Below are 15,297 nucleotides of genomic sequence, written 5' to 3' on the forward strand. Positions count from 1 at the left end.
CCCTAAAACCTTCTGACCGTTCTCGAACGTGAGAGGGTTTATTTGACAAAGAGAGATTGAGTTTTCGGTATTATTAGAGTGGTGCCCGCACCGTCGGTTGTTCCCCGTACCATGTTCCTCTTCTACCTCTCTGTCCTTGTTTGATCTCCTTGACCTTCATTTTAACAACTCTGTTAGAATGTCCAAGTCGTTCGGCTTCCCAACCCCAGTCATGGATCATCTGTTTCTCCTCCGTGCCAATCGGCGGAAAGGTGTTTTGTTGGCCATGGGCATATTGGTGATCTTTGGACTGGCTGTACACTCTTGGCTCTTCTACTTCCCATCCACCAGCGAGTTGGCCTTTCGGTAAGTGATTGCTTGTACGGATATCCCATGCATCCTTTCTGAATCGTGATCGATTAGACATAAACTGTCGACACCTCTGCCTGTGACATTAGCCGAAAACACACCAGAGCTGATGCACCATCTATGGAAACCCTTCCTCCACGACATCAACGCGACGAACTTCATGTCGAAAGAGGGATATCACTACAAGATCAACAAGAAAAACCAGCGATGGGCGCCCCAGAAGAAGAAGCTGCTTATTCTCGATGTCGATACACGACTTGACACTGGCGCTGGCGCCATGATGAACAAAACGTCTATGAAGGCGGAGGAAATGACTGGAAGGACCGGCGGAATGATGAACCACTATTTATACGGTAAGCCAATCTTGTTTCCGAGTTGGGAAAAATATTCTAACCAGCGCGTTCTACAGCTATGATTCACGGATACGACTACCAATTCATTCGAGCCCCCGACTATCGCAACCGTCACGGAACCTGGGTAAAAGTCCCAATGATCAAAGAAGCCCTCAAGACCCACGAAACCGTCGTCTTTCTCGACGCCGACGCCGTCTTCATGTACCCCGAAATCCCCTTCGAGTGGCTAATGAGCCTCTGGAACATCACCGACAATACCCTCATCGCCCTAGCCAACGACCCCGACTCGCCTCGCAACCGCGACAACAAAGGCAAAGTCATGCAAAACACCGGCTTCATGGTCGCTCGCCAAAGTAACCGCACCCAAGAACTTTTCCACGATTGGAATCAATGTCCCACCGATACAAAATACAAAGATTGTAGCAAATGGGCTCACGACTGGGCGCATGAACAAGCTGCGTTTTCGAATCATGTCCGCTACGACTATAACCGTACAGATGACGTGCGCACGATTCCTTGCATGGATGGAAACGGAGCTCCTTACATTGGGGACAAGAGCTGCGGTGGGGTTTTCATCCGTCATCACTGGTTCCACAAGGACTATCCTGCGAACGACATGCGTCAAATGCTTCTTGATACCCTCGTGAAGAGAATACACGCTGGTTTTCACCATGCGCAGGAACAGAATTTCATAGATGCGACTCATTATACGCATCCGCTTAACAACATCAAGAATATGTAGAATATTTATGTAAAGTAGAAATAATTTAATTGGACATGACCATGCGTTGATCTTATGTACTAGCAAAACAACCGGTATCCATTGAGGCTGTGCATGAACTGGGTATCAGCGAAATGTCCCTTGGAAAAGCCGATTTCGCTCGAGTGCATGCTTACTCACGTAATTAAACGAGCGGCAGTGTAAGCGCGCCAGTCTCTGATTCGCGATGACGTTCGGCCCATTCCCAATACAACCATCTCAATGTCGATCTTTCCAAGTCAATGACTAGTTGATGACTGAGAGATCCAAGACATGCACTGGCATTTAGCCTCAATGACAACGTTAATATCAAGACATTTTAGCTTACGCCCAGAAAAATAGTAAGACGACGATGATGCTTATTCGTCTGCCTGTAAGCTAGAATCCTCCAAGAACGTTTGTTGATCCTGGTGATTTATCCGGGGAATCCATTACGCCAAGGGTTTACCCCGCAACGATGCAATGCTTTGCGGGGAATAGGCTGATATGTCAAAGTTTAAGGAAATTACATCCAGGAAATTCACACGGCAGTTCGTCCAAGGCGAAGGCGGATGAGTATATAAGGATGGAGACATCGCCCATAGATCAGCAGTAGAGCAGCCAATTCAGACTCATAAGAAACTACCACACAGTTCTGAGACCTCATCATGAAGTCCAATCTATTGTTCCCAGCTTCGGCTCTCCTTGCTTTCGCTGGTCAGAGCGTTGCCACCGACTGTCCGCTCATCACCAGCAGATGGTCCGCGGATCCTTCGGCTCATGTCTTCAACGACACTCTCTGGCTCTACCCTTCTCATGACTGGGACGCCGGTCTTGAGAACTCCCCTGATGGAGGCCAGTATGCCATGAAAGATTACGTCGTCTACTCCATCGACAAGATCTACGGTTCTCTTCCCGAAGACCATGGTGTGGTTCTCTCAGTGGACGATGTCCCATGGGCCTCTGAACAGATGTGGGCTCCTGATGCTGCCACCAAGAACGGCAAATACTACTTCTACTTCCCCGCCAAGGACAAGGACGGCATCTTCAGAATCGGTGTCGCTGTCTCAGATACCCCTGGTGGACCCTTCACTCCCGACAAGAGTTGGATCCCCAACACTTTCAGCATGGACCCCGCCAGTTTCGTTGACGATGACGACGAGGCATACCTGTCCTGGGGCGGTCTCATGGGTGGTCAGCTCGAGCGATGGCAGGACAAGAACAACTACAACGAGTCTGGAGCCAGTCCTCCCAACGGCACTGCTGCCTTGAGCCCTCAAATCGCCAAGTTGAGCGATGACATGCACACTCTTGCTGAGAAGCCCCGAGACATCAAGATTCTCGACCCCAAGACCAAGAAGCCCCTGCTTGTCGAGGACTATGATCGACGATTCTTCGAGGGCCCCTTCATTCACAAGTACAACGGCATGTACTACCTCAGCTACTCCACCGGCACAACCCACTATATGGTCTACGCGACTTCCAAGAGCGTGTACGGACCGTACACTTACCAAGGAAGAATTCTCGAGCCTGTCGAGGGCTGGACTACCCATGGTAGCATTGTCAAGTATAAGGGACAATGGTGGGTGTTTTACCATGATGCTAAGACTTCCGGCAAGGATTATCTGCGCCAGGTCAAGGCTAAGAAGATTTGGTATGATAGCAAGGGCAAGATCGTCACCAAGAAGCCCAAGAGAGCTGTTTAATGTAGGCTGATACAACACATTGAATCTATCCTTTAATTTAATATCTATCATTCCGAGACTACTCATGTTGTTCTTTACTTCTCCGTGCTGTGACTATTTCTTGTTTGAGACATCTGGGACAATTGTTAAAAAACACAGAAACAGAGGCAGAAAAAAGGGGGTATAACCTACTGAATTGGAAGTGAATGATATCGCCGTCTTGGACAACATATGACTTTCCTTCTTGGCGGTACTTGCCAGCAGCCTTGATTGGCCCCATTGATTTGTTACCCTCGCAGAGATCATGGAAGTCTTGGTAGGCCACCACCTCAGCCTTGATGAAGCCTCGCTCGAAGTCGCTGTGAATGGCACCGGCAGCTTGAGGTGCCAAGCATCCTCGGGGGATAGTCCAGCATCTAATCTCCTTCTCACCAGCGGTGAAGTAATACTGCAGACCAAGCTTGGTAAATCCCTCAGTGATAATCTTATCCAACTTAGACTTAACCTTGCTCTCCTTGAGAAACTCAGCCTGAGCATCAGGATCCTCCTTCATGCTGTGCAGCTTCTCCTCGAACTCGATCGAGAAGGGGATGATATCCTTGGATGTACCGCCATGCTCGGCGACCCATTTCGCTATGGAAGGAAGGTACTTGCTCTTTTGTCGGAGGTAGTCCTTCATGGTCAGGTTGACAAGGTAAATGATTGGCTTGGTGGTGATGAGTTGGATCTTTTCGTTGATGAGGGCGATCTCGGCTGGGGTCCAGCTTCCGTCTCTGACTGGCTGGTCTTTCTCGAGCATCTATTATAGTGAGTAAATGCTCAGTTCGGTGAAGTGTTGGAGATCTTACCGCTCGGATCTTGCTTGTTGTCTCGTAGAAGAGGGGAAGCATCTTGTACTTGCCACCTGCCTTCTTGACGATCAGCTCCTCGGCAACGATTTGCTTATCGAGAATATCTTGAACAGGTGTTAGTTAACCCCAAACCATGTTATGAGGAGACACTAACCTAGGTCCTTCTTGCAAAGCTCGCTCTGGATGGTGTCTGGACGGTTGTTAGCTTTGCAAGTCCAATGGGTAGACTCGCTTCAACTCACTCAAGTCACGAACGGGATCGATCGAGTCATCGACGTGCAAGACCTGGTCATTATCAAAGGCTCTACATCAACTGATCAGAAAAGGCCTCAAGAGTTGGCTATGTGCGTCTTACCGGACGATGTGGAAAATACCATCAACAGCTTGGATATGCGACAAGAAGGCATTACCAAGGCCCTCTCCTTGAGAAGCACCCTTGATCAAACCAGCAATATCAGTAACCTGGAGATAAGCAGGGTACATAGACGGAGGTTTCCAAAGATCGCAAAGAAAGTCCTAGACTAGTCAGCCATCTCTTCATTCTCACAAACTCATCAATCCTTACATATCTCGCATCAGGAACAGCACATCTCGCCTCATTAGGCTCAATAGTACAGAAAGGGTAATTCTCCGCCGCAGCACTCTGCTCGGTCAAAAGGTTGAACAAACTCGACTTTCCAACGTTGGGAAGGCCGACGCATCCCATCTTCAGGTTTTTTTTAACTCGGCCGAAGGCGACCACATTGTCGATTACAGGCTCAGCTTTCTTGGGCGGCATTTTGTTGATATTGATGAGGAAATATTATGTAGAAAGATCGATTTTGGACACACAGAAAAATGTCGACGGGTTATTTGAAGGAGTTTTCAAAGTGGTCTGATAGCCCACTTAAAGACATGGGTGTGAGATGTTCTAGCCGAAGCCACTGCATGAGATGATAAGATGTTTAATAACATTAATGTTGGAAGACAAGAGTTTTCTTCAACGTTAAAGTACAGTAGCACTCTCTTGGTAGAAACTGTGGAGTAACTATACTCCTTCACTACCACCGTATTCCTACTGTCAGTATGTACATGGGTTATTGGAGTTATTCCTCAAGGGTATCACGTGCAGGACCCTGATTCTTGAAAGCGGGGTTCAAATGGATTTCTCGCGAATCACAGGTGACAGTAGCGTGTTGGCTGTTTCAATGTAACGTTTAGTGTATTAGCTACTGCTATTTATGGACCAGCCACTAATATCCAAGCATCCTGTCATCCCCATCTTAACTGTCTAAGGACCCTTCAGTCTACATCTCATTCCAAGCACATCAACATCCGCTTAGTTGTTGCAGCCATTAGCATTAGCATTAGCATTGCCACCGTTGTTCTGTCCTCCTTGGTGGTGACGGGCTTCCAAGTCCCGCTTGCTGTTGCAGCCATTGTTGTTCTGACCGCCCTGGGCATTGTTCTGTCCATTGTTGTTGTTCTGGGCGTTCTGAGCGTTGTTGTTACCGTTGTTACCAGCGTTGTTCTGTCCGTTGTTGTTCTGAGCGTTGTTGTTGTTTCCCTGGTTTCCATTGGCAGCGGCAGCGTTGTTGTTACCACCGTTGTTCTGACCTCCCTGGTGGTGTCTGACCTCGAGGTCTCGCTTGTTGTTGTTCTTTCTTCCTCCCCTGTTCTTGGCGCCCTGGTGGTGTCGAACGAAGAGCTCCTCATCACGCTTGTTGTTGCCCCTGTTCCTGCCACCCTTGTTCTTAGCACCTTGGTGGTGTCTGACCTCAAGATCTCTCTTGTTGTTGTTCTTGCGTCCACCTCGGTTCTTAGCTCCTTGGTGGTGGCGGGCAACGAGTTCCTCATCTCGCTTGTTATTACCGTTGCCATTGCAGTTGTTGTTGGCATTGGCATTAGCGTTGCCGCCGTTGTTCTGTTCTCCCTGGTGGTGACGGGCGACAAGTTCCTCGTCGCGCTTGGCATTGCATCCATTGTCGTTGTTGTTATTACCGTTCTGGTTCTGGTTCTGGTTCTGGTTCTGGTCTTGGTTCGCTTGAGCGGCCTGGTTTCCTTGCTGGCCTTGGTTGCCCTGGTTGTTCTGGCCACCTTGGTGGTGAGGCTGTTTCACATTAGTCGACGCCTCAATGATGAATTCTATTGAAGCTTACCTCTCGGGTCTCAAGAGTGGTGAAGACTGGCAGAGCGCTTCCTGGAATGGCACCAGCAACCATCAAGGCCTAAAGAAGGTTAGTTGCTAACTTGGCTTATTGCGTGGAGAAACATACTGCGAACTTTCCAGCACTAGGAACTTGGCCATCACGAGAGAAGGCCTGAGCGGCAAGAGCGCTGACGATGATGTTGGAGAAGTACATATTGACTGATGTGTGTTTGTGAAAGACTGGATGAAGTCTGACCGGCAGGTAGAATAAAGAAGGTGTAGAATGAAAAGGACTAGCCTTGGGTGTAAATGAATTGAAAGGAAGAAGAGATGATTGCGTCAAGCAACGATCAGATGAATGAGAAGTGAAGACGAGATGGAATGGTACGATTATTTTGAGGCAGAGATTAACGAAGCTCTTTATACTCTTCATCTCAACGTCCAGATGACGCTTTCACTGCTGTCATCCTGTACTCTATCCCTCAGAATAGTTCTCGAGTCTAGGCCTCCCAACTCTCAGGATACTCAAACGCGAATACCTTGACAAGACTCAAAGTGTTTGGGAATAATGCCGCATTGCCGTTCTCTTGGATAGGCGAGTCTTGTCACGATAGTGGTAGCGCGCGTCATGATACTCTCTAGTGACTCTCGAGGAGGCTCTTAGTGGCCAATATGGAGACAACCAATCGAGAAACGGATATATCGGCCGAACTGTGCAACATGAAAACTTTCCATGGGCAAGTAAATGATTGGTGGAAGATGAATGTCAGCTATTGTTTCTGCTTGTTTCATGAAACCCGCTTTAGCCGTAGCGCCACCCCTGATACAGCTACTACACCAAATGCTTCAGATCTCCTGGAAATACCACCTTCTCCCCAAAACTCCACTTATGTCCGATACGACGTTGCCAGTCCTTTGGGTCAAGATTTGGAGCCATGAAACTGGGAAACTATTTTGAGTGGTGCCTGTCACTCATCTGAACTACGTTTATGGTACTATCGCCATTCACTGTACGTCTCGGCTTGGCGTTTCAGAGATCGATTCGAGAGCCGAATATCCGCTTACATATTCACAGGGTGTCGGAGATAATGCTCAATCGCTGTCCATCGCTGTGCGCTACTCTATATGTATTGTTGGAATCACGGAAGTCTGGAAACCTCACACCAAGACAACCAAACTTCTCTTCTTGCAGCAGGACTGCCATTTTGAACCAACGCTCTTTCCTTTTTTACCTTTCAGTCCTTATTTTAATTATTATCATTCAATCATGGAGTCCAAGTACCAACCTATCTCTTATGACGACGTGCCGCTTGTCGACGAGAAAGCGCCTCTCGCTTCACCAACAGAACGATACATCTTTGTCCCAAACCACTTCGCGCGTTATTCACAGCGCCCTTGGTTTGTCTGGGCGTGTCATGGAATCTTACTTTCTCTTTCCCTCACATTGTTTGTGTCGTCATTATTACTGCGCGCGGAATCACTTTCCAACAGCGGCCAGAGAATACCGACGTATCCTTACTGTAAGTGCAAACCCTCTCTTCAATAGTTTTCCTTTGCTAACGTCATGCAGCGCCGGCTGAGTCAGTCGCTGGCTTCCACAGCGTCCGCTACAACATCACACCAACCACCGAAGAAACCGAGTTCATCGGCTATGGCCCTGAAGTCGACAAGGCATGGGAGCATATCACATACGATGTCGGCGACCAGATGATTACACGCGAAGAGCTCGATAACCTTGGTCTTGATCCCTCCTCACTCACGATCAAGAATCCCAAGACAGGGAAGAAAGGCTACCGTGTTGGGATGCAGGTCTTCCATCAACTACACTGCCTCAACTTGCTCAGACAATCTACATACCGAGAATATTATTCGCATACTGGAGGAGATATTGATGTTGACCACGAGGACTTGAGAGGACATTTGGGTTAGTTGATACCTATACACTCCTTGTTGACATGAGCTGACGTGATCTTTAGACCACTGCATTGAGTTCTTGAGAACCAACTTGATGTGTCAGAGTGACACTGGTGTCTTTGCATTCAAGTACTATGATGGGTTTGAAGGACATTGGCCAGACTTCAGCACGCCGCACACATGCCGAAACTTTGATGCCATTCGTGAGTGGGCGTTTGAGCATGCAGTCGTCTTTGGTGATGAGCAGTAGTACATAGGCGTAATCGTAAACTGGTAGACTAATAGACATATGCTATCCAGCTAGACTGGATCATCTACTTGACGAGCACTCTGATTACTGTTGACTACGTATTGCCAATTCAGTCTACCTAGTAGTTATGCTTCCTTTGCTCTGTTGGAAGTAGGTTAAATGGAGCTACAATTGGAGTTACTAGAGAGGCCTGTTCGTGTTTCATCACTGTCGTGTAGTCTAATGAGTTCAGTCTACAAGGCTATACATTATTTCATTATACAGTATTACTCATAATACGTAAGGAAACTATCTCGAAAGAAGGTTGAACATCGCGAGCTACCACAAACCGCCCCCGCCACAGAGCACTTCTACTCGCTCCTTAACTCATTTCAGTACTCAAGGGTACTTGACGCTGAAAACAGGCGACTCGGACTTGTCCCAGTCACTCTCCACCTTCTCGTCACCAAAGATTCTCAAAGCCTGGTACTTGACCTTGTACTTTCCAGCAGGGGCATATCCACCATCAGCAAGCTTTCCGTTCCAAACAATGTTGCCCTTGCCCATGGGGTTCCACTGCACAGGGAATCCAGCAGGAGCGCCAAGACTCTTGGTAGAGTTAGCACCGACGGGGAAGAGCTCAGCTTCGAGCTTGGCTGATCCCAGAGCGAGGTTCCAGGCCAAAGCAGGGGCGGGCTGGGTGGCGGTGGCGTTCTGGCCCTTGACGGGGAGGATGAAGGTTGTGTTGGCGGGGACGGGAGTAAGATTGTCCTTGTCGTTGGACTTGGCGATCCATGTGTCGTCGGAGCCGAGAACAGTAGCGTCGTGCAGAGAGCCGGTCAGACCCTGGTAAGGAAGGGACAGAGAGATGTCAGTACCGTTGATGGCAATGTAACCAGACCAAAGAGCGAGACGCTTGGCATCAAGACCCTCAGGAGCAGTAGGCATAACCTCGATAGTGACCTTCTCACCAGCAGCCAGGGAAACCTTGGCCTCGCTGAACTTGAGCTCAGCATGAGCTTCAACAACATCGTTGGGGAAGGCAGAAGCATAGATGCTGTCCTTCTCAAGAGTGTAGACGCTCTTGGTAGGAATGTGCGAAACACTGAGGGCAACCTCCTTCTTGCCAGTGTTGTGGAGGGTGAAGTTGCGAACCTTGATGAAGTTATCGGTGTCGTTGAAGGACAGACTGGAAACATCAGTCAAGAGGGTAGAGTACGCGGCGTCGTAGGCTTGGATCATACCACCACCCTGTTGAGGGACAGGAGCGAGGTAGTCAGAGAAACCAGTGCCATCGTTGAAGAGTTGAGGGTTGGAGGTCGAAGCCAGCAGGTTCTCAATGGTCTCAGGGTCGAGGGTTCCACGGACCTCAGCGATAAGGGCGATGGTAGCGGCGACGAGAGGGCAAGCCATGGAAGTTCCAGAGAGAACAGCATAGCCACCCTTGGCAAGAGGGTAGGTCGAAAGAATGTTGCCACCGGGGGAACCGAACTGGGGCTTGACGTCCATCTCCCAAGTAGGTCCCCAAGAAGAGTAAGTGCTGACAGCACCACCAGTCTTGTCGTTCTTGCTCTCCTCCATGATAACGTCTCCATCGGACTTGTTGGACATCTGAAGAGTGACCTTGGAGCCTTCCTTCAAAAGACCGATCCATTGAGCACCGACCTTGGCGGTAACCATGCCAGAACCAACAATTTCCCTCACTTCAGAGACGTTGATCTCGTTGGCGCCGCCAGCGTTGTTGTAGACGATGATGTACTTGGCTCCAGCCTTGGCAGCGTTCTGAGCCTTCTGGACAAAAGTACAGGTTCCACGACGAACAAGGACGATGAACTTGCTGAGATCGGGGGTATCGGCAGGGTAGGGGTCACAACCGCCATCAGCCACAGTAGTATCCAGGCTGGGTGCCCAGATGGGTAGCTTGACATCATCCCAATCACCGGGGGTACCAGCAGTCATACCAAAGCCAATCTTCTTGTCGCTGCTGTCGACGGTGTAGTAGTGCTGCTTGAGAAGAGAGATGTACTCGCTGTTGTCGTAGGAAGCGATAGCCATAACCTTGTTACCGTTGGCGGCGGTACTGGCGTAGAACATACCAACATCGCCAGAGTTACCGGCGGAGACAGGGCAGGGCACACCCTTCTCGACGATTCGAGAAACGGCGACAGCCCAGGGCTCCTCGGACCAACCGCTGGGACCTCCAATGGAGGCAGTGATAATGTCGGCGCCGTCCTGGTAAGCTTGGTTGTAGGCGGCGATGAGGACATCGTTACCAGCCTCACCGCCACAACCGAAGACTCGGTAGGCACCGAGAGTGACTCCGGGAGCAGCACCAGTGAAACCGAAGGGGTTGGTTTGAGCGGCGATGGTGCCAGCGACGTGGGTACCGTGACCACCACAATCCATGGGGTCGTCATCGGGGTAGACAGCGTTGAAACCATCGTAGTCATCACCGACCAAATCCGTACCGAAAGAAACGAGACAGCCAGGACCGAAGCAACCACCAAGGGCAGGGTGCTTGTAGTCGATACCAGTGTCGATAACAGCGACCTTGATACCATGTCCAGTGATACCCTTCTTGCGCAGCTTATCAACCTGAGTCATGACATGCGGCGAGAAAGTATCAGCAGTATCGTTAGCAGCTCTCTTGGAAAGAGGAGCCTTCATGCCAGGCTCAGCAGTCCACTCGACACGAGGTGTAGGAATGCCGTAGACTTTGACAGGCCAGACATTCTTGACGACGGGGAGACTAGCCATCTTGGCAGCCAGGTCCTCAGCAGAGGCGACATCATCGAACTGGATGGAAACGCCCTTGAAGAGATCGTAGTCGAACTTGACACGCGTCGTAGACTTGTCATCAGCCTCCTTGTAGAAAAGAGAAGTATCCTGACTCTCCTCGAACTCGAAGATGTAAGCACCGGGAAGGTGAGCCACGGTGCCCTGTTCAGGCTGGGGAGGTTGAGACAGCTCATCCTGAGCAAATGACAGCCCTGCGAAAAGCAGAGCTGTAAGTCCTAAGCGAACCATAATAAAAGAGTGTGTTCTTGATCAAATGAGTGACAAGTAAAAGAATGACAAGACCAATAAGGAGTGTGGTCTATAAAAGAGAGTGAAGAGGAGAGCTTGGCGGACTACAGTAACATCACGGCCTGGGAAACATGTTATATATTAGACTTCCAGTATGGATGATCGCTATTACGGCACCTGCGGAACCAGATAAGGTAGGTCGTGAAGCGAGGTTATCGCGTCACATGGGAGCAATTACCGTATCAAGCATTCAGAACCTAAAAAGCAGAAGTTCCCATGCGACAATCATAAGTTCCTGAATATGCTCCGATTCCCCAGTCGTTCATTATCTCGAACCTCCCTCTTTGAGCCAAGCGCAGCGAGGATCGGACTAGATTTCAAGTGGAGTTGCACCAATCATATCGACTCCAACCTAGTTTAGATCCTTGGCATTCAGGGGAGTTGCAAGGGTCTCCTGTTTGGAGACTCTCTGCCGAAGGGACTTTTAGAGTTGGACGCTTGATTTGTGAAATTGGTCCGTGATTTCAGGGGTGATGCATTATATATCGTTTGGTGTTGTGCAGGAGGGATCTTTTGGGCTGCCGATACCGTCTTGGCTTGGTTTTGACAGGTGAATCTAGACTCGCGTGCCTGATTGTTCTTATCAGAGGGTGACATTACAGGAAGTGCAATCTTATCGATATCGCCAGGTTCCGATAACGGGTCAGTGCTGACTTTAGCCGCGGAATAAAGATGGTGGTGTATTGGCAAATGAGTAGTAATACAAGTTCAAGGAAAGGATCATGCAGAAAACAAACAAACAGAAAAGCAAGATCTATAACTTCCATCGTCGACTTTTTCATCAGCTTGAATCCGAGTCTCTTCTAACCATCGAATGAATAATCCACTCCATGTGCGCAAACTCAAACTCATCCATCATCTCCTTCCACAATCGGTCCTGTACATCCCGACATTCCTCGCTGTAGTAAAACTTGCCGAAGCTAACGAAATATTAGTGGCTGCGACAAATCTGCGACAGTTGGAACTTACGGGTAGATCCGCCAATCCATGACATAAGACCCATGTGTCTCATCACCTTTGAGAACCGCAGCATCGACGTACGTTGACGCTGCTTGCTCTTTAGTTCGCCCGATCAATCTTGAGAAGATGGTCATGATAATCCTGGCGAGGCCTTTCGCGTCTTTCCCAAGGCCAGTGTCTTTTGTTAATCCAGGATCAACCAGGTTGATGATGACGTCGTTGGGATCGATGTACCGCGCTAGCCTGTCCACAAAAAGCTGGCCGAGCAGTTTCGATTTGCCATATCGATCCATTCCATCGTAATTAGATTCTTTGTCGAGGGCCGCGATTAAAGAATCTGACTTGGCTTCGGGCAACTCGCAGAACATGGATGTGCCGGAGTTGACGATGCTTAGTCTTCCTGGCTTTGACGGCGATGCTTTGGCCTTGAGTATCGGGAGAAGAAGAACGGAGAGGTACATAGTTGACAGGAAATTGACCTGCAGGGTTTCTTCATGACCCGTAGACTCATTGATTTTGAAATATTGATTCCCCATGCCAGCGTTCAGGATGGCCAAGTCAATACGAGGAAGCGTCTCGCAGCGCTTGACAAAGTCAGAGATAGAATTGTAGCTCCCCATATCGAGTTTCCAGACTTCAATCTTGGCATCTGGAGCAATCGGGCGTAGTTGCTCAAGAGCATCACGGCCTTTGCTCTCAGAGCGGACAGCAATAATCAGGTGACTCAGCCCACGTTGGAGAAGAAGTTGGGCGCAAGCGAAGCCGATTCCATTGTTGGCACCAGTGACAATAGCTGTTTGGCCTGATAGATCGAGGTCGCTCGGGGTTGGTTGTGGTGTGGTGAATTGAGACTTCAATAAAAAGTGGAGTGGGGATAGGGTAAGTGCTGGAAGCTTGGAAGAAGCACTGGCGAACTTGGAGTTTAGGACTGTCATTCTGAAAGGTGTAACTAGTGACTGAAGTTGACGGAATCAAATGATGATATTCTTCTTTTCAGGGAGCTGAGCGAGTTGTTTTATACTCTGTGTCTCAATGGGAACACGACCTTCATATGCGTCTTTGCGACTGAAACCATTTTGCATCCGTAATGGGACATCATTTTGGTAGCCACCCTATGACTCGGCACCACGAGAGTATTAGACCCGCATGTAGTCGAGCCCATAAGAATTCGCAGGTTGAGAATATGAATAGTATGCCTTCGCTCGGGTCAACAATTGTCTTCCCAAGATCTGTCACCGCGACCAGACTGCATACCCAAAGCGGTTAGTAGCACAACCCTCCCGATGGATCAAGACTGAATGGACAGATTAGTCAGAGGGCAGATTAGCGGAGTCGGAGGGACTCAACTCCGAAGGATTCGGACTTTGAAGCACAATATGCGCTAAGACGGAATAGGACAACTGATCGTCGCTGATGGTTGCTGATTAATGTGGGTTCAACACAGTCTCGCATTCGCTCCACATGTCAGCAACAAGCCTCTGTCCATATTGTATTCCGTTTCCAGATAATTCTCTCATTCCTTCTTTCTAGCAGATATCAGAGTCACAGTCAATTATGGCAGTCACTAACTTTACATTCTTGACCGTTGATGGGACTGGTCGCCCTTCGGACCCCAGTAGCCGAGCCGCTATCAGAAGTCGGTGCATGAAGGGCGTCAATGTACGACAGGATTCGCGACGGTCGAAAATGAAAGCAAAAAAGATCAAGGATCGAAAAGAAGACGCAATCGAACTGGATGCTGGAGACATCCTTGTAACGCATCCTCGAGAATTGACACACGCTAGATCATTGCCCACACAAATGCCCATGAGCAGTGATGACATCGGCTTTGACTCTTCTCTTTTACCACCTCCATTGCTACAAATGGGTGAGTAAACATATAGTCCCCAGTCCAAAAGCTTACTGATATCGTCTCGTCCAAGTCATCAAATACAATTACATCCTCGACACAATCTATCCACTTGAAAACACCGTCGACCCCCGCAGCCGTTGGACAGACAATTTACTCCTTGTCTACCGCGATAGGAAGATTCTTACTGGAATCTGCATGGCGATGTCTGCTGTTACTGATATTACACTGAACAGCCGACTGTCCTCCGGAACCCAGCAAATTCTCTGCAACATGCTCTCTACCTTGAACCAAGGTCTGCATCAAGCCGTAAAACAACAATCGGCCAAGACAGTGTTGACTATTTTGATCTTGTTGTTTATAGCTGAGGGTTTGCAGGACTTTGATGCTATAGGGACGCACTTGGAGGGTGTTGGACGATTGCTTATCATTGAAGATCGAGTGCCTACGGGGTGGGATGCGAAGTTGCTTTTCAAGATACAGCAGTTTGACTTGAGGTTGGCGTTGGCTACAGGTCGACCTCTGCGGCTTGCGCTGGAATATCCCTTTAACACAGTACCAACGATTGGAACATCAGGTATCTTGGAAAAACTAGAGGTGTCCTCACTGAAGGTCGTTGGGGCTTTTCAGAACTTGCAAGCTCTGACGCAACATGTTACGGAATCCATGAGGTTGAGAACAAGCTTGATATGGGAAGATGTCCAACCACAGGTCAGCACTATTCAGACGCAGCTACTCGGCTTGGAAGAAAATGATTTATCAGATATGGAGGAAGCACTACGGCTTGGAATACTTGGCTTCCTTACAACACTGTCGCTCAGTCCTATTAGAAGACTACATCTGCCAAGATTTTGTAGTCAGTTAGAAATGAGCTACATGATGCAGTGCAACAACAAGGCATTTGGTATATGGCTTGTGATGATGGGCTTGTTTTCGACGGTCGAGGTCACGGATCCTGTTGTTGGCGATCTGTGGATGCGGATGGTGGACGCTGGCCTTTCATGGCCGGATGCACGGAAGACGATGGTGGATGAACAGCTTCCTTGGATAGGGTTCATTCATGATGAACCAGCGAAGAAGATGTTTGATTGCCTTCAAGCATCAAGAAGGCCAACAGAGTCTTTTCAATAGTCAGATTTTACGTCTGTCTGATC

The 15,297-nt window shown here is 48.9% G+C and overlaps 8 protein-coding genes across 8 annotated transcripts; 4 read left to right on the top strand and 4 right to left on the bottom strand.

Moving 5' to 3' along the window:
- Window positions 1–178: 178 nt before the first annotated feature.
- FIESC28_03796 (uncharacterized protein) lies at window positions 179–1,443 on the top strand (the record flags this gene model as incomplete). Its single annotated transcript, XM_031157945.1, has 3 exons — window positions 179–345; window positions 403–701; window positions 758–1,443. 3 exons carry the CDS (start codon window positions 179–181, stop codon window positions 1,441–1,443), a joined length of 1,152 nt encoding a protein of 383 aa, XP_031018008.1.
- A 665-nt stretch (window positions 1,444–2,108) lies between these two features.
- On the top strand, window positions 2,109–3,146 carry FIESC28_03797 (uncharacterized protein; the record flags this gene model as incomplete). The annotated part of the gene is made up of 1 exon (XM_031157946.1): window positions 2,109–3,146. The coding sequence occupies one exon, from the start codon at window positions 2,109–2,111 to the stop codon at window positions 3,144–3,146; it is 1,038 nt and encodes a 345-aa protein (XP_031018009.1).
- Window positions 3,147–3,239: 93 nt separating this feature from the next.
- Window positions 3,240–4,754, bottom strand: FIESC28_03798 (uncharacterized protein; the record flags this gene model as incomplete). Its single annotated transcript, XM_031157947.1, has 7 exons — window positions 3,240–3,259; window positions 3,318–3,924; window positions 3,974–4,080; window positions 4,131–4,166; window positions 4,219–4,280; window positions 4,332–4,492; window positions 4,542–4,754. The coding sequence occupies 7 exons, from the start codon at window positions 4,752–4,754 to the stop codon at window positions 3,240–3,242; spliced, it is 1,206 nt and encodes a 401-aa protein (XP_031018010.1).
- Window positions 4,755–5,294: 540 nt separating this feature from the next.
- Window positions 5,295–6,318, bottom strand: FIESC28_03799 (uncharacterized protein; the record flags this gene model as incomplete). Its single annotated transcript, XM_031157948.1, has 3 exons — window positions 5,295–6,065; window positions 6,115–6,183; window positions 6,232–6,318. 3 exons carry the CDS (start codon window positions 6,316–6,318, stop codon window positions 5,295–5,297), a joined length of 927 nt encoding a protein of 308 aa, XP_031018011.1.
- A 1,053-nt stretch (window positions 6,319–7,371) lies between these two features.
- FIESC28_03800 (uncharacterized protein) lies at window positions 7,372–8,268 on the top strand (the record flags this gene model as incomplete). The annotated part of the gene is made up of 3 exons (XM_031157949.1): window positions 7,372–7,624; window positions 7,675–8,028; window positions 8,081–8,268. 3 exons carry the CDS (start codon window positions 7,372–7,374, stop codon window positions 8,266–8,268), a joined length of 795 nt encoding a protein of 264 aa, XP_031018012.1.
- Window positions 8,269–8,646: 378 nt separating this feature from the next.
- On the bottom strand, window positions 8,647–11,274 carry FIESC28_03801 (uncharacterized protein; the record flags this gene model as incomplete). The annotated part of the gene is made up of 1 exon (XM_031157950.1): window positions 8,647–11,274. The coding sequence occupies one exon, from the start codon at window positions 11,272–11,274 to the stop codon at window positions 8,647–8,649; it is 2,628 nt and encodes an 875-aa protein (XP_031018013.1).
- Window positions 11,275–12,115: 841 nt separating this feature from the next.
- On the bottom strand, window positions 12,116–13,229 carry FIESC28_03802 (uncharacterized protein; the record flags this gene model as incomplete). The annotated part of the gene is made up of 2 exons (XM_031157951.1): window positions 12,116–12,254; window positions 12,304–13,229. The coding sequence occupies 2 exons, from the start codon at window positions 13,227–13,229 to the stop codon at window positions 12,116–12,118; spliced, it is 1,065 nt and encodes a 354-aa protein (XP_031018014.1).
- Window positions 13,230–13,980: 751 nt separating this feature from the next.
- On the top strand, window positions 13,981–15,274 carry FIESC28_03803 (uncharacterized protein; the record flags this gene model as incomplete). Its single annotated transcript, XM_031157952.1, has 2 exons — window positions 13,981–14,161; window positions 14,217–15,274. 2 exons carry the CDS (start codon window positions 13,981–13,983, stop codon window positions 15,272–15,274), a joined length of 1,239 nt encoding a protein of 412 aa, XP_031018015.1.
- Between the last annotated feature and the right edge of the window lie 23 nt (window positions 15,275–15,297).

Source organism: Fusarium coffeatum, assembly GCF_003316985.1.
Source record: "Fusarium coffeatum strain FIESC_28 chromosome Unknown BRIP53273_contig_78, whole genome shotgun sequence".
NCBI classification, from domain to species: Eukaryota; Fungi; Ascomycota; class Sordariomycetes; order Hypocreales; family Nectriaceae; genus Fusarium; species Fusarium coffeatum.